Below are 22,319 nucleotides of genomic sequence, written 5' to 3'. Positions count from 1 at the left end.
TTTAATTTACAGCTCTCCGGATCTCAAAAGGAAGGCGCTCTGTCTGTCAAGTTCGGCTTGGTTATTATTTCTTTCTGCCTTACAAAATCCTTTTCCTTGTGCGCCTTGGGAACAAGCTGTTTGGGCTTTCTCCTCGTGTCTTTTTAATCTGCCCCTGAAGTGAACTTTTAAGGAAGTCTCACGTTCATAATCAAACCTCCTAGTAGGCGTCTTCTTGATTTCTGTCTGTTTGCTATGCCTTACAATTATCCTATATTAGTAGCTTCCTGCTACTTGCTGTTCACTCAAATCGTCTTAAGCATGCTTATTCCCAAATCTCTACCTATGAAAATGCTTATGTAATAATAAGCCAGTGTAATAGTCATTAATTGTTTGTTTCTTAAAAGGGTAGTCTTGCTTATGAGAATAATTTTCTTCTTCATTTTTCACCAGACTGCTGCAAAAACTAAATTATTTAAATACAGTACTTAGTCTGCTCTTCTTGTTGGATTTTTGATAGCTGCTGTAGTTGGATGCATGGCCAATGTATGGCTGACAAATACATGCAGCATTCCATTTGATGTAGTTATTCCCCCTTTCTTTTCCTAAGCAGTTTCAAAGTTTGATGACAATGGGTGTTTTCAAGAACTTGAGATCTTAAAAGATCCTGCTGGCTGTGATCCAAAGAGCTACTTTAGATGCACCCAATGAGACTTTTGATTTTGAATATAGTACCAGACACTCAACCATACTGCAATCTGTTTTTAAAAGTTCCCTAGTTTTCAAGAGTGATTTGCTGGGGGTGGGGTTCAATTTGTGAAACACAAGCCTTAGAAACTTAAGGACATGTGAACTAGTTGCACCATTTTCTGGCCCTGTCCTTTGTGTCTTTTTACTGTGACATTTGGATTTTAACATATAATTGTGATCTGATAGTAACATTTATAAAAAATAATAATAATTGGACCCTTTTTGTTTTTGTTCTAAACTTTGGTTATCAAGGTATTTACTTCAAAGACATATCTCCTAATTAAGTTAGATTACAACCAGTGCTAAAGTTAAAGCTATGCAGTTTTTAATGTATCTATAGGTTTCGTGTATATATTTGATCTATCAAGGAAAGAAAAATGTGTAGAATGAATGAAGTAGCATGAAAATGTGCAGAGGGTTAAAGAATTATTGCAATAGTGTATACAGTGGACTACACATGTTGTGTAAACAAAGGTACCAAGTTTAGTGATACTCAGATATTGGTTGTTATTACAGTGGTACCTCAGGTTACATACGCTTCAGGTTACAGACTCTACTAACCCAGAAATACTGTAATACTTCGGGTTAAGGACTTTGCTGCAGGATGAGAACAGAAATCACGCAGCGGCGGCGCAGCAGCAGTGGGAGGCCCTATTAGCTAAAGTGGTGCTTCAGGTTAAGAACAGTTTCAGGTTAAGAACGGACCTCTGGAACGAATTAAGTACGTAACCAGAGGTACCACTGTATTATTGAATTTCACCACTGACAGGCAATAAACAGAGCAATTTATGCCGGTGATCAGTACACTTCAGTTAAGTAATTCACTAATAAGATTGTCTCTTTAGATAAGGGATGAGGAACCCAGTCTCCAGATACTGTTAGACTCCAGCTACCCTTGCCAATGGTCAGGATGACAGGAGTTGTACCCCAGCAACACCTGGAGGGTCACAGGTTTCCCACTCCTGCTTTAGACTCACGTGTGGAAAACAACATATTTCATTGTTATAGAAACTACTTTGGTGAAACCAGCTAATATTTAAAAACCAGCCTTCTATTCCTGACCCACGTATTTCTTAACATATCAAACAAATACTTCTAAGTGATCCTTGTTTAGAGAAATGTTTCATGGTTTTTAATGTTACCGGTTTGTAAGAACACATGCTCGAAACAAGATTTCTGGTATTGAAACGTCCTTCCTCCATTTCCCATTATTATTAATATTTGTGCTTTTTCTTTCTTTGCAAACAATTTCAGAGAGAAGAGTGAAGAGGCATGGATATAACATGAGTTCCCTAACATGTTCAGAAAGGATATGAATTTTGCAAAAGCTTATTCCTTGGTGAACTAGATAAAAGATGGATGAGTCAGCCTTACTGGATTTGTTGGAGTGTCCTGTCTGCTTAGAACGCCTTGATGCTTCTGCAAAAGTATTGCCTTGTCAACATACATTTTGTAAGCGGTGTCTGTTGGGCATTGTGAGCTCCAGAAACGAGCTTCGATGTCCAGAATGCAGGACGTTAGTAGACTGCAGTGTTGATGAACTTCCCAGTAATATTTTGCTGGTTCGACTACTGGATGGCATCAAGCAGAGGCCCCGGAAACCTGGTGGTGTGGTGAGTTGCACAAATTCATTAAGGGTCCAGACTAGCACTGTTGCTAACTGCATTCCAAAAGACCTGCAGAGTTCTCAAAGTAACCAGCAGCAGAGAGTACAAGCACGGAGTCCTCCTGTTAGGGTAAGTGTCCAATATGTAATACATGCAAGAGACACACATTTCATTTTGGTGATAGCTGTTGATTTGCTTTAACAATAAAAGATAATTAGGGACCCCAAGGGCCATCCAGTCCAACCCCCTGCAGTGTAGGAATCTCAACATAAGACTCATAGAAATGTGATGAGTCAACAGAAGATCATGCAAATGGCTTAGTTGGAAAACCCAGCCTATTAGTCTATTCCTCACTGTAGCTGAAGAAGATGAAGAGACGGAATTTTTTATACCACTGGAATCTTTCTCCTGCCTATTATCTCTCATGTCTGCCTTCTACCACCAAACAAATGAGAAAGTACTTTGTCCCTTGAGAGTGCTTTTACAGTCTTCTAGAATTATTAAATGTGAATGACTATAATTAATGCTGTTATTAGTGACAGATATGGACTAGAAACCTCTGGAAACCTTCCAGCCTTGTAATTTGTGAGTGTGTGTGTGTGTGTGTGTGTGTGTGAGAGAGAGAGAGAGAGAGAGAGAGGGAGAAAGTGAACAAACTTATTTTTAGGCTATAGTCCTAAACTTGATTTCATCTGTTGAACAGGGTTGAGAATAAGATTGAATTGAAGGTGTAAAATTTGCATACTAATTACATCTGACATCAATTCCTAATACTATACTTTGTTGATTAGTTATGATCAAGATTCTGCAGTTTTTGTCCGATCTTTCTGACTAGTCCAGAAATTGAAGTTGATGGGTTTCTTCCACCTCCCCATTCCTTGTTTATTTGACCTGTGTAGCTGAGACACTTAAGGTGTATCTGCTGAGCAGTGCTAAGGAAAGGCCTCACCATCCTGCAGAAAGGAGAGGTGGGGTGTATGTCAGCTTGCACATTGCTCAGAGGAAGCGCTGCACTGTTTCTGCTGAGCTGCCTAGTTTCTTCTGGAGGAAAGGGTTGATGGTAGGCTTGCAATTTTGGCCCTACAAAGTTAAAGTTCTCCAGGTGTCTTGACCAAACAGTATCCAAACAACCCCTAGTCTTCCTCCTGATGCTGGAGCTGGGGAGGAGAAGAGATAATTGTGCAACCAACTTCTTCAGTTTCAAAACTGAGAGGAAAGGTAGCTGCTGACCCTCCTTACAAGAGGCTGGTGACACATTTGCAAAAACATTGGAAATTGATTGTGATCAATATGATGTCTTAGAAGCTCCTTTTATAAAGGGTTGTCTACATTTTCCCATTTAAGGCTTTCAAGTTTTCAGTTATTTACAATCTGAGTTATGAGTATTTGCTGCTTCATGTTCTCTGGTAATAATTTTCTGGATTTAGAGGTTTTCAGAATCTTCCCTAGTGTTGCCAAATGAAGTTGTAAGCATTTTTAAAGGCATCTGTCTTTTCACTTGTTTTCTTGGTATTTATTTATGTTGTTGAATGTGTTAGCTACCAACCTTAGGAGTTGGATTTATTACAATTCAACCTTGAACCTGTAATTGGAAATACAATTTTATAAGATGATTCACCTAATTTTGCTTTAGCCCAGTGGCAGGTCAGATCAGATTTTCTAAAAGTCTTTATTTCTTATCCAGTGATGCTTGCACATAGAGAGCCTCTGGGTATGGTTTGCGTTCGTTGTGCAGTGATTAAGTGCTTCATCAGTTCTGAAGAATGCATTGTATTTAGACAGAGTAATAGTTCAAGTAGTGCAGGGAGAGAACAGAGGCCTTAAGGCATCTAAGCGTTTAAAGTATTTTTCATTTTGTTACTTGACTTTATGATATTCAGAACAAATATGAGAATATCCTATAGCCAAATTACTAGTTGAGATGGACTCCCTATAGATATGCAACCAATTGCTGATAGAGGTCTTCTATGATCTATAAGTGCAGATACCTTTTATCTATTTCACAATAATAGAATATGCCAGACCAAAGCTGGTTCTTATGTACTGTTCTGCAATCCCCTTTTCATTGTACTTTTCACTACATTTGATATTTTGTGGGGGGTGGGGGTGGGAATTTGCCTTTTCTAAAAATATGTGAACTTACCAGCCAAGTTCAGAAATTGCGGATAAATCAAGTGGAAGGTTCTTATCTGCTCTCTTTGTTTGAGTCTTTTAAACGTATAGACATGTGTGCACACATTTTCAGGCTTGTCTCCACAAGTATGAAGGCTAACATAATTTAACTTTTTTCAAAAGTGAGATTGAATTTTAACAGGCACATTGATCCCAAGACATCTATGCACAGACAGTGTGCTATTTCTTTGAGCCTTATCCTGATCATCCATGTGATATGCCAGCACATAGTGTGCTTTTATAACATTTTGTATGTTTCCTGAAGTTTTAATCCGTTTTTCAAAAATGTTTTTCTGATTTCACTCATTGGCTACAAACAATGCCAGGCAGGAGCATCTAGGATGGTTCATTTAATGGAAATTGCTTAGAAGGGTATGTTTTAAGCAATTTCTTTTGTTTTATAACTTTGTTTCTAGGAGGACTAGAGACCTTTTTTTTAAAAAAGGAAACTCAGTGAGCCTGTGGTTCAAGTGAAGGTTTTTGTTAGTTTTTGCAGTTGTTATGGTGCCTGTGTACACCATGTTGGTGACTCCTGAATTAGGACTGCAAGAAAAAGTAGCAACAGTGGATTGAGATAATATTAACAAATGAATAGATTGAGATTATTTAACAATTTGTCTGTCCTTGGTAGCCAACACACGGTTTCCTAGCCAGCTTCAAGCCGCTAGCTCCCCCCCACAAAAAAAAGTTTCTCATGCAGAACAGAGTGGGGGGGTTGCCCCACACTTGACTGGATGGGGGCACAGAAGACACTCTGCCTCTGCAACTAGCATGGGGTGAAGCTGATCCCTTATCACAGTGTCATGAATTCAACTTTAGTAGGGGTAGGACACATTTTGAAATGGAAGGAGGTTTCTTGCACCTTCAGTGTGCTGTACCACCCAGTATGGCATGAGTGAATCACCCTACTCATCAAGAGGACTAGGGGAAGAAGGGAATAAATATCTTATCTTGTACTAGGCTATAACATCTCTGGTTGTTTCTGAATGCTTCTAAAACATGGCACAAAGAGAGAGTGATTCCCTTCCTTAGGGTAGGGCAGACTTGTTCACTTACCTCACACTGGCTCTTAAAAGCACTTAAAGCCATGCTAATTTTTTTTGCTGAGCATATCCTAGTCTCTTGTGAGATGGGCCAAGTCTTTCTTTGTTCCTCAGCTCTTTGTATGTTCAGAAGGGCTGTAGCTCAGCAGAACTCATGGCTTGCATGCAGAAGGTTCCTGATTCAATTCCTGGCATTACATAGAACTAGGAAAGACGCTTGGTTTAAATCCTGTGGAGCCAGTCATTGTAGACAATACTCAGCTAGATGGACCATGGTCTAATGTGGAACAAAGGCAGCTTCCTATATTCCTTTGACTATGGGAGGGTCATGATCTGTCTGCTGAAAGCAAGAGACCCTTCCACCCTCAAAGTTCAAGGAAATGATATATTTTTGTTGACAAATGGATACCACTGGGAAGCTATTTCTCTCTCCTGATGATGAGCTGGAAAGCATGTATCTCCCATCCTTACCTGGAGACTGAATCTGGGACCTTCTGCTTACAAAGCAGATGCTCTACCACTGATCTATTACACTTCCACCATAGCTCACTGTCAACCACTTTGACCCTCCAAACACTGGGTGTTAGAATTTCAGTAGTCTTTTTCACTGGGCATAAGATTTCTGAGACTTTGGAAATCAGCTACAGGGAAAACTAGTGACAGCTGCTGTTATTTTGAATTAAATGAATTTAGATGAGTGCTATTGAATCATACAATCTGCTTTATACTCTAAGGAAATATTAAACCATTAAGTGCCCTTTTTAGAAGATGTTGTGACTTCTTTTTATGATTTATTAACATCTTGTGATAGAATTTGTGGCTTTTCAAATTGTGTTATGTGGCTTTGTGGTAATCTTTTAACTTTGTTGTAATGGGTTCTGTATTTGAATTTTTGTGTATTGACATCCATAAAGCCACATGATGCAGAGTAGCTTTGTTTGTTGCTTCTCTCATTAACTGCAGTTACAGATTCAGTCTTGTTGAAACGTTTGTCAGCAGTATATAAACCTTAATGATCTTGTTTTGTGGGAGAAAAACTCTGTACTAATTGGATCAATGTATTCAATAATCTACCTAGATTTTTAAAATTGGAATTTTAGCTTTATGTACAGTGGTGCCCCGCAAGACGAATGCCTCGCAAGACGGAAAACTCGCTAGACGAAAGAGTTTTCCGTTTTGGAGGTGCTTCGCAAAACAAATTTCCTATGGGCTTGCTTCGCAAGACGACAATGTCTTGCGAGTTCCTGCTGGTTCCCCCCCCCTTTTTCTAAGCCGCTAAGCCGCTTATCAGCTGATCCGATCAGCAGATAAGCCACTAAAAGCCGCTAATAGCGCTAATCCGCTAATCCGTCAATGGGCTTGCTTCGCAAGACGAAAAAACCGCTAGACGAAGAGAATCACAGAATGGATTCTTTTCTTCTTGCGAGGCACCACGGTACATATCTTAGCTAGATATATATCTCTCTGGTTCTTGAACCCTCTGTGTGCTCCAGTGCATACTTGATGCTGCTACAACATCAAGATGTTCCACACTGCCTTTACGTAATGTATCATATATAACTGTTCTCAACATCCAATTCTGTGAAGAAGTTTGAGCAGAAGCTTTGTATGATTGTGGAAGGTCCTGCAGATGTCAAGGACCCATGAGTGGACTGATAAGCTTTTTATGGAAGATATTTTACCATTTTTTTCTGCCTGAGTCCATTATTTGTGTAGTCTAAATATATAGATTTTAGTACAGTGGTACCTCGGGATGTGAACGGGATCCGTTCCGGAGCCCCATTTGCATCCTGAATAGAACGTAAGACACGTCTGCATGGGTTGTATTTTGATGCTTATGCGCAGGCGCGTGACATCATTTTGACCTTCTGCGCATGCATGAGCAGCGAAATCCAGAAGTAATGCGCTCTGTTACTTCTGGGTCGCTGCAGAGCGCAACCCGAAAATACTTATCCTGAAGCATATTTATCCCGAGGTATGAATGGATGAGTTTTTTTAAAAGCTGTAATTTTAAAAAGCTGTAAGTTCTGATTAGCTTTTACTTAATATTATCCATCAGAAACCAACTTATGTGCAAGTAAACCTCTGAACTCAGTGGGATTTACATCAGTGTAAACATGTATAAGATTGTGCAACTAGAATACAATCCTAAAACTAAACCTCTTTTTAAACCTAAAAAAGATGGCAACTTGAAAAGAACTGATACCTTGCTGAAGTATTAGTAATGTTCATAAAAAAGTGTATCTGAAGAAGTGTGCATGCACACGAAAGCTTATACCAAGAACTAACTTAGTTGGTCTTTAAGGTGCTACAGGAAGGAATTTTTTTATTTTGACTATGGCAGACCAACACGGCTACCCATCTGTTCATAAAAAAAGCTGTAATTTATTTCTTAACTGGAATGGTTGACTAGAAATACTATAATGGGATTGATTTGAAATAGGTTTTCACTATGTTATCAATAGTTTCTATACTGCAGGCTAAACAGCATTTTCTCAGTGCTGTGGATCACCCATGAATGACATAATGATCATGATAAAAAATTCCTTCCAGTAGCACCTTAAAGACCAACTAAGTTAGTTCTTGGTATGAGCTTTCGTGTGCATGCACACTTCTTCAGATACACTGAAATAGAAGTTGCCAGATCCTTCTATATAGTGAGAAGGTGGGGAGGGGTGTTACTCAGAAGGATGGTGGGAATGGGAGATAGGCAGATAGCTGGGAGAGCCTGTTGACGACTCTTAACGACTGTAATAGGTCTTACAGGAAAAGGCAAGGGGTGGGAAGGTGAGAAGTGGTTTAGTTATGTATAGTGAGATAAGAATCCAATGTCTTTGTTAAGCCCAGGTCTTTTCATGGTTTTAAGTTTGGTAATGAGTTGTAATTCAGCAGCTTCTCTTTCCAGTCTATTTCTGAAATTCCTTTGTAGTAAAACAGCTACTTTGAGATCTTGTATAGAATGCCCTGGGAGATTGAAGTGTTCTCCTACTGGTTTCTCTGTTCTGTGATTCTTGATGTCAGATTTATGTCCGTTTATTCTTTGGCGTAAGGTTTGGCCTGTTTGTCCAATATAGAGAGCTGAAGGACACTGTTGGCATTTGATGGCATACACAATGTTAGACGATGAGCAATTAAATAGTCCCAAGATGGTATGTGTGATGTTGTTGGGGCCAGTAATGGTGTTGTCCGGGTGTATGTGGCAGCAAAGTTGGCATCTGGGTTTATTGCAGGCTCTGGTGCCAGTGTCTGTGTTAAGTCTGGTTGTAGTATTATTGTGGGTTAGGAGTTGTTTAAGATTGGGTGGCTGTCTGTAGGCAATGAAAGGTCTTCCTCCCAGAGCTTGAGAAAGAGAACTGTCATTGTCCAGGAGAGGTTGTAGATCTCTGATGATGCGTTGTACTGTTTTAACTTGGGAGCTGTATGTGATGACTAGAGGTGTTCTGTTATTTTCTTTTTTGGGTCTGTCTTGCAGCAAGTTCTCTCTGGGTATCAGTCTGGCTCTGTTGATCTGTTGTCTAACTTCATCTGCTGGGTATTTTAGTTCTGAGAAGGTTTGCTGTAGATCCCTTAGGTGAGAGTCTCTGTCTGTAGAATTGGAACATGAATTGATCATGAAACCTTCTATTGTAGTTTAGACTTAGAGCTTCAGGGCTTAATTTGAGCTGAGACTGCCAAAAGACTACTTCTTTCTCTTTGTGTAGAGACTCATCTGTGCTCTTTTTGCTTTTCTAAGCCAATGAAGAGATAGGCCACAGGAAACAGAATAATGGCTGTTTGGGGGAGATTAGTACATCAGTCTTTAACATGGTTGACCTGAAAGCACATCATACCAACTTTTACAAAATTAAGGCTACAGTCCTAAGAATACTTATCAGAGGATAAACCCTATTGAACACAGTGGAATTCTTGCTATAGGTGTATTTAGAGTCACATCCCTGTGTTTTATACAGCTTTCCAGGGAAGATTAATACAGAGTAAAGTAGCATCTGACCCTGGAATCAGGATGAAACAATAGTTAGCCAAGGGAAACAATAGTTACTAACTTATACAGTATCCTAAATTAGTAACTATTGTTTTCCTTGGGCTTGCAAAAAGCTTGAGTAGTTTACTAGTCAGACAGAAGCAGAAAGGAGGCTATTGTAATCTACTAGGAAATATATGTTGCCATATTCATTACTGGAAATGCAGGTATTCTCTTACTGTATGAAGTAGAGAGAATCTTTTTGTGCGAGTTCTCTAATTCCAAACATGAAAAGTTTTAAGCTGATTGCATCTTGCTGAAGTACTTAGAGTACTGAAACAGTTTCCTGGAGCTTAATATGTTCTTTTCAAGGAAATAAACTTTGTTCTGTTCTCTTGGTTTCTTCCAGGTGAGCTCATTCTAGTGAGGATATATATGAGACACTCCCTGCACATTCTGTTTCACATAGTTCCTTAAAGCAAGCTTTTAAATAATACTTGTATAGCAGCAGCAGCTTTTTAAAGGATAGTAGCCAAATTTATAATTTTGTGAATCATAAATGAGATATACAGCTCTTCTGAAGACCTCTTTAAACAGTGAATACTACTTTTAAAAGGATTAGTCACTTTCTTGAATAAAAGAAGACTGATAATCTTGCATGAGGTTTTATTAGTAGAGTATTGTACTAAAGTGTTTTTATTTACAGCTGTCTAGCTCTCTCAACTTTTCAAGCAGTTTTAGAAAAAGACATTAAAGAAAAGTTGGGTAAAGAGTAGCTGGTTGTATTTGGAAAAGCCAGAGCATGATGGAATAAAAAATTAAGTAATCTGTAAAATGCTTGTTTTTAAATTTTTGCTCAAGAAATACTATGTTTAGCCCATTTTAATATTGTTGCCCACATCAAGTATGAGATGTTACCAGTAAGGCCAGTTTTTGAATGTGCAGTATTTAATTATGTTACCAACAGGAACAGATATTGCAAGTTAAGTTGAAACCAGATTTGATAATACTGTATTTTAATTGGGACACTCTCTGTAGCAATGCCACAATAGCATTGGCTTCTCTTTGAGTCCATGTCTGAACAGTATAGATTCTATTTATTCTGTATCTTGTAATTCCCAGGAAAATGAAATTTAAAATGCATGCAAGTGATGTGCTCCTGCATAGCCTGCAAAAACGTTTAGAGAAGACAATAATACGTAAGCAGCATCTTCACTTTATAAGGTCCTGTGGGCAGGGGGCAAGGCAAGTGGAGAAGCTCCCCCCCCCCATGGTTCATTCTGGTAGTCTCTCACCTATAGCAGTGCCTGCTAGGGAGCAGCTCTTCCTCATAAGGATTCCAGGCTGGTGTAAATCTTGCCCAACATGCTCTGCACTGTGGTCATAATGCATTTGGTAGTCTTTAAGACAAAGCTCCTTTTTTTTGTGTAGGAGCATGAGCCTGTTCTAATTTCTTTATAAATTGGCAACAAATCTCTTTGCTCTCCAGAGAATTAGAAGGAAGAGCATGTCTAATGCATATTTAAATTTAAACAAGTAAAATGAATTGAAAGTAGGTTTCTAGATTTTTATATATTTGTGAGAATACTTTTATTGTATAAGCACTGCACAAATAATTAATATTTACTTAAACCTTTGGAAATTAATGTAACTCCTATAGTGGGAAGTTTAGATAAATGACTTGCTTTGTCTAGCTAGACCAGGCACCCCCAAACTCGGCCCTCCAGCTGTTTTGGGACTACAATTCCCATCATCCCTGACCACTGGTCCTGTTAGCTAGGTGTCAGGAAACTGACATCAGAGACACGGGAGAAGGAGAGGGTCTCTGATTCTGCAGAAGGTCCCAGCGCTAGGGGGAGACTCAGCTGGGAAAAAGGGGAAGGGAATAAGTGTAACACCAGGGATCCAGGAGAGCAACGGGACGAGGAGGTGCAGGGGCTCCAGGACTCTTCGCTGGAAGTTAGTGAGGAGAGCCCAGGCACCCCGCTACCCACGCCCACCCTGCGCAGGAGACTCCCGCGCAGTGAGAGGCGGAGACGCTTGGGCGTCAAACAGCTCTTATGTTGGCAGCGCTTTAAGAAACGCCCACAGACAGATTCTACGAGCCACGCTGAGATGGGCTGTGCAGTCCGAAGGGTTTAACCAGGCAATCTAATGCCCAAACGTGGCAGGATTACGCACGAGTAACTCCCAACCACTACACTAGGGATGATAGGAGTCCCAAAACATCTAGAGGACCAAGTTTGGGAATGCCTGAGTTAGACAGACCATTTTAAAAGATCTAGGCTCTATTTGGTCATTCAAGTACTGGGTGTCTTCAGTATTTCTTATCTGCTACATTTCTAAACTTCAGTCCATGGTTGTCATTGCAGTTTTGTTGTTGTTTTTTCTTTATAAAAAAAGGACAGTTATGTTATATGGGTTGAGGAAAGGGGTATTATGAAAACACGAGTGTGGTACAGAAAAGCAGTAACTTCATTTGCTGATAATCACTCCATACACTTCAGTGCTTTTCAGCTAACTCTGGGGCCTGCCTGGTCAATAATATGCTACTAAAGACTCATGGCTGGTGCATAGTGAGTCTATGATTTTCTGAGATGCTGGGATTTTCTGGGCCTAGCACAATATGTCTATTGGGCCCTCTCTACCATTCACAAAAGAGGTACAAATTTGCATAAAATTTGCCTATGCCTTGGGTGATTTGCAAATTTATATATTCTTTTGCAGATGAAGTAGAAGGTACAAAAACAAATCGCCCAATTAACCACACACAAGTAAGTTGTTTGATAGACAGAATGTTGGGAGGTGAAGTTTTTTCCATAATTGTATTTCTATATTAGAAAATGCTCGAACTTATTTCTCCCTGTCACAGAGATGCTAAAAGTCAAGAGCCCAGTCCAACCCTAAACCATTCAAAGAACTCCAAGTTTCATAAGTTGTAAGCCAGTTATATTACTTTAGCTCTTTCATAAATTGATCTTAGACTGGCAATTCTTCATTCAGTGAAAGAGGCATTGTATTTTACATTGCTTCTACAATCAACAGCCCCTTTAAAAAAGTAAAAATAAAAAATCTACCAAGGAACTGGAATGCAACTGGACTACACAGGGCTACTTTGTGGAGGTGATGTGACCCAACTTACTCAAGCAGAGTACTTCCCCACTGCAATATGGATATACTAGTGATGGCTTTTATTTGCACTTACATTAACAGAGCATTTTAAAAAAAATTTATATACACGCAACAACAATTTTGCATGTGTTCAAAGCATGTGAGACTGTGCACATGTGCATCACTGCGAACCTGTTGTTCAGCTTCTGCATCCCTGTTACTTTCTTTTGACTGCATATCTTCATGCACTGATGACAGAAAATTAAATAGTGAGGCAGAGATTAGAAGCTATATTCAGGACATCATTGATTCATACAGCCAGACAGATTGTTACAGAAATTTTTTTTAGATACTGTAAAGATTGCTCTGTGTTAAAGATGTCTCTGTAGACATTTATAGCATTTAACTTAATCAAATTTTTTAAAATTCCATGGAGGAAATAGCTCTATAGCAAGTCTTTAGCTTTATCTGCTGTCCATTCCTTAACTTGTAACTGTCTGGAAAATGAAATCAGACTTTAGTAGGAAAAAAGCATATATAAATTAACCATAACTTCAAGCTGCATAGGCAAAGAAATCCATGGTCTGTATACCCTTTTTTGTGTGCATTGTATGTAATTCAATAATTTACCAAACCATTTGTGTGCCAATAAAATTGCCATTAAGAGCTAACTTAAATTCTCTTTTGTTGGATATGAAAAGATTTTTTTACAGAGCCTCTTATAGTTTTTCAGAAATATTACAGTCATGAATGAGCAGGTTGTTACATTAAATATTCCCTTTACATGACAGTTTTAATTGTTTAATTTGGATTATGATGAAGCCTAATAGATTTTGCTTGCAGGTGGAACAGCAACATTTGGGCTAATTAAGAAACATTTTTTACCATATTGACTATCACACATTACCTTTTCATTACAAAATTTTTTCATTCTGGCATCTCCCAAGGCAGCAGGTTTTCTCCAAAGTCTAAAACCCTAAGGGAGCTGCCTTAACTAACAGCTTTAGTTGTTATAGACTACATACGAGTTTATATTTAAAACAGCTTAATCAAAAAGCTCTTTAATACATAATAAAACTCAATAAAATATATAACATTTGCAAAACTATTAAAACAAGTATACATTAAAATATTTAGCCTTAAAACACAGATAAAATTGGTAAAACTTTTAAAACAAGTATAAGTATCTATTAATTGGTCAGCGGTTATATTCTCTAGGTTTGGCTTTTCTCCCTTCCATTAGTAGACAGAAATTGTTGGATACCATCTCTTGTGTATATATAAAATTGATTCTGTACATGTGGTACCTTAAGAAACACCTGTAAGTGCTGTTTAGAAGTTTTCACAAGTGTATTAGCAAAATACACAGAGTAGTTTTCCTAGTTGGGTAAGTCAAATACTGACTAGTTGGTATTCTTGCCCCACCCTGCAGATACTGCAGGCAGCAATGTATGACATCTAACACTAGTACATATTTGTCCTTGATGGTCCTGCCAGAAGAAGATGAAACCTCAGTTGCTTGTACAGTGATACCCACTTCCTGAAAAGTAGAAAAATGCAGCAGGAAAAAATAAGGCAATAATTAGTTGAATTGTGTTTCAAAAGGATGAATGGCATTCCAAAAGGAAACAAAGTAGGTGGAGGTGCAAAGGTCATTTCAACTCTGGACAGTAGCAGTTATTGTCTGTAGAATAGTAAAGGCCAGTGAGAAAAAAAATTGCTTGTATTCTTAAAAAAAAAAAAGTACTTTCTTGTCACTTACCGGTAATAAATTTCCCTTAAAAGACAACAAAAACTACTCAAGTCACTAATAAATTTAAAAAGGGAATGCATACAATTTCTGTCTTTAAAGCCATATAATGGGTGGTTTTGAAATGTAAACCCAGCTTTTAAAGGAAGTGATCAGAAGAAGCTATAATTTGTTGCATATTTCATCTTTATAACTAATGGCAGCTCAGTTACATTTGCCAATGGAGACTTGATTTCCCATTCACTGATCTTTCAAATGTTAATGTGCAAAGTATGTAATATTTGTTTTCAGTACCAGAACTTAACTGAGCTCAGAATCCTTCCACAACCTGCCCTCTCAGGTGATTACATTATAATTGAGATGTGTGCGTTTCATTTTGCAAGAAGTTAGAAGTTCTTGCTAATCACAAATGGGAGTCAGAAATCTTTGCTGAATCTACTTAGAGAGATCTTACAGTAGATCCTGATCTACTTCTTCTCACCTCTTTCTCAAAGCAGCATATCTCACTGCATACCCAGAAGAATTTAGATCAGAGCTGGAGCACACAACCCGCAAGTCACATGTGGCCCACACAACCTCTTTTTGGTAGCCCTCAGCAACATTCAAGAAAAAAAATCATATTAAAGCCTTAAATATTTATTCTTTGTGTCATGTGTTGTTAATGAAATCACATACATATGTTTGTGTATTAAATTTGTTTAAAAATTACAGTGGTGCCTCGCAAGACGAACGCCTCGCAAAACGAAAAACTCGCAAGACGAAAGAGTTTTCCGTTTTTGAGTCGTTCTGCAAGACGAATTTCCCTATGGGCTTGCTTCGCAAGAAGAAAGCCCATAGGGAAATCTCCGGGGACCTCTTTTAAAATGCTGGCGGTCGGGAGCAAAGACTTTCGCCCACCGCCAGCCTTCAGAAGAGGTCCTGGACCTCTTCTGAAGGCCGGCGGGGGGCAAAAGTCTTTGCTCCCCCCCCCGCCTGCCTTCCCGGGACAGCGGAGACTTCTCCGCTGTCCCGGGCGATCTTAAAATGCTGGCGGGCGGCAGCGAAGCCTTCGCTGCCGCCCGCCAGCATTTTAAAATTGCCCTGGGACAGTGGAGGCTTCGCTGCCGCCCTCCAGCATTTTTAAATCGCCCCGGGACAGTGGAGGCTTCGCTGCCGCCCGCCAGCATTTTAAAATCGCCCCGGGACAGCGGGGGCTTTTAAAATGCTGGTGGTCGGCAGCAAAGCGCTCCTGTCCCCGGAGCTTGCGGGGCGAGAGGTGGGGAGAAGGGCTTTTCTTCCCACCGCCAGCCTTCAGAACAGCCTTCTGAAGGCTCGCGGTGGGAAGAAAAGCCCTTGTCCCCCCCCCCCAGCCTTCAGAAGAGGTCGGGGGACAGACTGTCCCCGGACCTGGTCTGAAGGCGGTTTCCATAGGAACGCATTGATTGATTTTCAATGCATTCCTATGGGAAACCGTGCTTCGCAAGATGAAAAACTCGCAAGAAGAAAAAACTTGCAGAACGAATTAATTTCGTCTTGCGAGGCACCACTGTAAATCTATTAGGTCTATTTATTGTGTGTGTGTGTGTGTGTGTGTGTGTGTGTGTATATAAATAAAATTAACTATAGGGACGTGGGTGGCGCTGTGGTCCAAACCACAGAGCCTAGGGCTTGCCGATCAGAAGGTCGGTGGTTCAAATCCCCGCGACGGGGTGAGCTCCTGTTGTTCGGTTCCAGCTCCTGCCCGCCTAGCAGTTCGAAAGCACGTCAAAGTGCAAGTAGATAAATAGGTACTGCTCTGGTGGGAAGGTAAATGGCGTTTCCATGCGTTGCTCTAGTTCGCCAGAAGCGGCTTAGTCATGCTGGCCACATGACCTAGAAGCTGTCTGCGGACAAATGCTGGCTCCTTCAGCCTATAGAGCAAGATGAGCACCGCAACCCCAGAGTCGTCCGCGACTGGACCTAACGGTCAGGGGTACCTTTACCCTTACCTTATAATTAACTATGTTGTGTATATTAAATAATACTGAATATATGACAAGCACTTTAATTTACGATACAGAAATTTAATTCTTTGTGTGGCCCATGGATTCTGTGTCGAAGTACTCTTGCCGCCCACTTGGTATGAAAAGTTAGACCATCCATCTCTGCATATAGCAGTTCCTCTACCAGATTACTTTTCAGACTTGAAGAGCTTTTAAAAAAAGTGTGTAGACTTTGATGAAGGTCACAAATGTTTTTCAGGAATGCACAAACCATTGTGTGCACCACTTGTTTTATTGTGGGTAATACAGGCATAGGCAAACTCGGCCCTCCAGATGTTTTGGGACTCCCCTCATCCCTAGCTAACAGGAACAGTGGTCAGGGATGATAGGAATTGTAGTCTCAAAACATCTGGAGGGCCGAGTTTGCCTATGCCTGGGCTAATATAATTAAAGTTGCACAACTTAAAGTATTGAGAGTGTTCTGTAAGAAAGGCAGTAGAATCTCCCCAAACTCAGTCTGAGCCTCAGAGATGCTCAACATAACAAGGATGAACATCAACCAACTTTGGTGATTTTTTATTTGAGTGTTGTACTGCTGCTGTTTAGTTTTTTAGGGGATTATTATTTTAATATTGCTGTAACGTAACTTTTTATTGGCTGTAGGTTTTAGTGTTATAAGGTGCCTTAGATATTTTTTAAAAGCCAAAGCATGCTGAAAATATTCTTTTTCTGCCAGCAATATATATTTCTTTCATTGAACTTTAATGTTTTCTTCCTAAAGCTATGATAAATTGACAAGTTCATATTCTGTTTGTTTCAACATCTGGATGCCACATTGTATCCATTTTTTTGCCAGCAACACTCACAAACATATGGAGGAAACTAGTAACTTCACAATGGTAAAAGAGGCTATGGAACTTCTGGCTGCCTTTTCCTTTGCATCATTTACAGGGGAAATTTAATTAGCTCTTAAACTTTTAGATTTTTTTTGTTTACAGTTTGACTGAATAACACAACTCCTCTTGGGAATAGCAGAGTTTATGAATTAACAAAAACATCAAGGAAAATGCAAAACAAGGTTTGCTTGAATACATGCATAAAATAATTTGGTAACAAATATATACCAGTACTTTAAAAAGAAGCCCTATGCATATCTCTGAGTAAAGTGATACTTACTCTTGGGTAAATGTATATAGGATTGCAGTAAAATACTTATGAAGAGAATCTGGGTTATCTTTCATTTCAAAAGAAAAAAAACAAAGGTAGTTGTTTGTGTCCATAAGAAAAAAAAAACCCTCCATAATCCACAGTTGGGTGATATGCTTATTTGGACCAACCAAAGTGTTACAAAATAATGCAATCTGGAACTCTTAATCATGCAGGGAAAACAAGAGAATTAGGTTTAATGTTGTAGCTATGATGTCATCTTGCAGCTTTAATTGAATTGAGAGCTTAACCATAGACAATGTTTCCCAAATCTTAAAATTCTATTCTTGGCTAGTAGGAGGACTTTTATTTTTCCCCTCATTTTGCTGCAGTCTGGAATTGTGCCACTGTTAGAAGAGCAGTCTAGTCCATGGTATTTCTTCCTGGTTCATAATATCCAGCAAGACTATCATAAGATCAAAGCTTGATTATCTACATAACAAGGGTGTAATAATTTTATTTCACTACTTTTATCCTGCTATTAGTTTCAGACTGAAGTGAACTTGACTGTGGGATTAGCAGATACCGTATTTTAAGACTAGCTGGAACATTATACTAGTTACTAGATTGAGGTAGGTAACCATGTTGGTCTGATGCAGTTGAAATAAATTAAAAAATAACAAAAATTGTCCAGTAGCACCTTAGAGACTTACCGTAGTTGGTCTCTAAGGTGCTACTGGACTATTATTTTTTATTTTATTATACCAGTTTGTTCTTTTGTCCATAAACCAAACAAACTTCATTCTGAATATATAATATCCAGGAACAAAGCTGGATGCAATGTTGTAGTTTACATGCTCTTAATTCTCCTTTTGCTTTGATCTTAGAATTGTCATTCCAATAGGGGAAGTTAATTACCCATTCTTTTCATTGCTTTCTTCTGTTCAGCCTTTCTCTATTGTGCTTGTGAGGGCCTTACCTTTGACCTGCACAAATATTTTCCTACCTAAATATGCTGCATTCATAGTGAACTTTTAGTGGGATTATTTCATATGTATGTTCCTATATGGCTTCCAGTATCTAGGAAAGTTTCCTTTCAATTTTGATACTGATTCATTGTGTTAAAAACTAGTCATGGTCAAACCTGCTAATCTATGAATTCCTGGGCATCAAATGTAGTTTGAGAGTGATTTTAAATTTTAATACAATCTTTTCAAGCTATTGCTACACATGTCCCACATTGGCTTTGACACTATACACTCTTATCCTAGCAAGTATAAAGTATGACTTCCTATTAGGCATTTCACTCTTTTATGTGGTTCCAGCAATGCTTCAAGGTCATTCACGGAAGTATTATTTTCATTGGCTCCTAAAGAGCAAGGGATAAAAATGTAAGTTAGGATTGTTGGCTGGTATTTATAGTCCTAAACAATATAGTCTCCAGTTTCACACCATGGAATAAAAATGATAAAATCAAACTGAAAGAGGGCTAAGAGCTTATAAATTGCAGCTTTGTATTCAGGACGAAGTCTTTTTTGGCTACTCGATAAATTTGCCTGCTCTTCAGTGGAGAGTGGGGATGAGGTACCATATCTTGTTTCATTTTTAAAAAAATAATTTTTATTAAAGATTTTCATGGTTCACAAAAAATGTGCATTGTCTTTTTTCAGGTCATATAGTCCTTTTTTACATTTGATGTGAAACATTATACAGAATAAGATGGGGGCGGAAGAAGAGTGGGAGAGAGAAGGGGGAGAGGAGATTGGGGTGGTAATATTTAGTATGTTTGTGACGAGTTATGCCAGTGTCACTTGAGTAGGTTCTCTATTCATTCATTTTATATGTATATGTACACACACACACACACACACACACACATATACATGTATGTATGCATGCATGCATATGCATATGCATACACACAAACATACATTTTAGTGAGAGAAGTTGGGGTGCTCAGGGTGTGGTTGGTTATCTTTAGTTGGCTGCAGTGAGGTTTGTTCATGGGGGGGGGGGTTGTTGGGTAAGTTCAGCCCATATTGATTCAAATGCTGTTGGTAGGTTCTTGTTGGGCTGTGTATGTGATAAAGGGGAGCCATACTTGAGTGAAGGCGTCTTCTTCTATTTGTCCCTGTGTCAGTTTCAGTCTATTGGTTAATTTTTGTAATAAGTCCGTTTTCCATATAGTTTGATACCATTGATCCGTTTTTACTTCTGACAGGTCTCTCCAGTGTCTGGCTATGATGTTTCTGGCTGCTGAGAGTAGGTGGGTTTTGAGCTCTTTATAGTGTGTGTGGGCATTATTATCTTGGAAGATGTTTAATAGGGCCAATGGATTTATTCTGCTACCATATCTACTCAAATCTAATGTGCCATCAAATTGAATGTGCACCTCAATATTTATTACGATGGATGATTTTTCAAAACTTTGAAACAAAAAAAAGTATCTAATGCGCCATCAAATGTAGTGCACACCCTAATTTTCGTGACATAATTTGGCCAAAAAATGTCCATATTACATTTGAGTAAATACAATAGGTGGATACCATCCAGAGACATTGTTTGCTTTTAAAATATAAAAGGTTCTAGGTTTCAGCAGATGAGCATTATGCACTTTTTGTTCACCATCTGTTCTTTTTAGCAGGACAAACTAAGGATGCTTTCTAAGTTTTTGCTGATAAAAACTGTAAAAGTTGGGCTAGCGGATATAGTATGATATAGTATGAAACATAATATTGGTGTTTTTAAAAAAAGCACAAGGGATAGATTTTTCCAAACTGTATTTTACCATATTGTATAAGGCTACATTGTTGTTTAGTCGTGTCCGACACTTCATGACCCCATGGACCAGAGCACGCCAGGCACTCCTGTCTTCCACTGCCTCCCGCAGTTTGGTCAGACTCATGTTTGTAGCTTCGAGAACACTGTCCAACCATCTCGTCCTCTGTCATCCCCTTCTCCTTGTGCCCTCAATCTTTCCCAACATCAGGGTCTTTTCCAGGGAGTCTTCTCTTCTCATGAGGTGGCCAAAGTATTGGAGTCTCAGCTTCACGATCTGTCCTTCCAGTGAGCACTCAGGACTAATTTCCTTAAGAATGGATGCGTTTGATCTTCTTGCAGTCCATGGGACTCTCAAGAGTCTCCTCCAGCACCATAATTCAAAAGCATCAATTCTTCGGCGATCAGCCTTCTTTATGATCCAGCTCGCACTTCCATACATCACTACCGGGAAAACCATGGCTTTTACTATACGGACCTTTGTCGGCAAGGTGATGTCTCTGCTTTTTAAGATGCTGTCTACGTTTGCCATCGCCTTTCTCCCAAGGAGCAGGCGTCTTTTAATTTCGTGACTGCTGTCACCATCTGCACTGATCATGGAGCCCAAGAAAGTAAAATCTCTCACTGCCTCTATTTCTTCCCCTTCTGTTTGCCAGGAGGTGATGGGCCCAGTGGCCATGATCTTCGGTTTTTTGATGTTGAGCTTCAGACCATATTTTGCGCTCTCCTCTTTCACCCTCATTAAAAGGTTCTTTAATTCCTCCTCACTTTCTGCCATCAAGGTTGTGTCATCTGCATATCTGAGGTTGTTGATATTTCTTCCGGCGATCTTAATTCTAGCTTGGGATTCATCCAGCCCAGCCTTTCGCATGATGAATTCTGCATATAAGTTAAAGTTAAGGCTACATAGTACTTTGATTTTCTGTAGCTCTCAAAATAAGTGACATAGCAATTCATTATATTTTTCTTAAATATTTATTTATTATATTTTTATTAGAGGTGGGTGCAACCCTCTGTTTCCATATAGAAAAAAGGGTTTGAAGGATTGGGAATTCCCATGCTGGTCTCCCAAACATTTTGAATCTATGTTTTGGATGTCTTCAGCTCTGCTAGGTAGAGAACTTACCATGCATTTACCACAGTGTTCCATTATGTAGTTGGTTGTGGTGGACATAGGCCCAAACTCTTTGTGCCAGCATGACATGATAACACATTGTCATAACAGATTTGTGTGTTTACCGCTGCATTGGTTAGCCACAGTTGTTAAAATATATTGTGTCTGATAATTTTACATTTTGGTAAATCTACTCATAACGAAAAACCTCTAACCTATGCTCTGCATAAGGCACAAGCATTATTTCTATTTTCTGCCGTGATTATTCATCCTTTTGTGCTCTATTTAATAATAGACAAGTTAATACAGTATTTTAGTTAAAAATAGTTGCTTTAAGAGGCCAACCAGGTGTTTTCAAGAATAATTTCATAACCAATCTTTAAAGAGAGCTTTATTTCGGGGACTGTGTTCCATGCAGCATGGAAATTCAAATAAAAGCAAATAATGAATGCAGCTTTCCAGCTGCAGTATGCATGTGGATTATTACATGTGCATATAAGGAAGGGGTAGTTCAAATTAGCACACTTTCTGGTTCTGTAAAAGTACTATAAAACAAAAGGACATTGTAATTGTATTTTATTCACTGTATTGGTGAAAACTAATTGGTAGCAGTTTTTCCTACACCTAATCCTACTGACCTTTTTAATATTTTTGAAGATCATAATCCCTAGCATGCATTAGAAGTAAGCCACATAGGTTGGGAAATGGAACTTTATTTTGGCCAAAAGAAAGTGGAGTGGAAGGGGTGTTCTGTCTATTGAGTCATATTTTGGAGAGTTATGGCTGAGGGATATGCCATGTTGAGTTTTGGGCTCATTGTGCATTTCTGCCATGTATACGATCTGTGGCCTTGTGCAAGTCTTCACCTAATATAGTCTAGTGTGAGGGCAATAGAGCCAGATTGTTTTCAGCATCTGATATTCAGAAGTATACAGTCTCTGTCCATT

The 22,319-nt window shown here is 39.1% G+C and overlaps 1 protein-coding gene and 1 long non-coding RNA gene across 5 annotated transcripts in view; both read left to right on the top strand.

The window, feature by feature from the left end:
- The window catches only part of SH3RF1 (SH3 domain containing ring finger 1), a 46,985-nt gene that overhangs the window by 2,061 nt on the left and 22,605 nt on the right, over window positions 1-22,319 (top strand). For 3 of the 4 annotated variants that reach the window (XM_083520275.1, XM_083520273.1, XM_083520274.1), the window contains exon 2: window positions 1,984-2,465. In XM_083520275.1, the coding sequence (XP_083376401.1) occupies window positions 2,085-2,465 (381 nt within the window). In that variant the 5' untranslated portion in view covers window positions 1,984-2,084. The remainder of the gene's footprint in view (window positions 1-1,983; window positions 2,466-22,319) is intronic. The other variant, XM_083520276.1, reaches the window with a different exon arrangement.
- Window positions 10,864-15,012, top strand: LOC310714774. The gene is made up of 2 exons (XR_014530062.1): window positions 10,864-11,292; window positions 11,719-15,012. It is a non-coding gene; the product is annotated as an uncharacterized lncRNA (long non-coding RNA).

Source organism: Podarcis liolepis (genome assembly GCF_965112155.1).
Source record: "Podarcis liolepis genome assembly, chromosome: 9".
NCBI lineage: Eukaryota > Metazoa > Chordata > Lepidosauria > Squamata > Lacertidae > Podarcis > Podarcis liolepis.
This window is presented reverse-complemented; position numbering and strand designations above follow the sequence as displayed.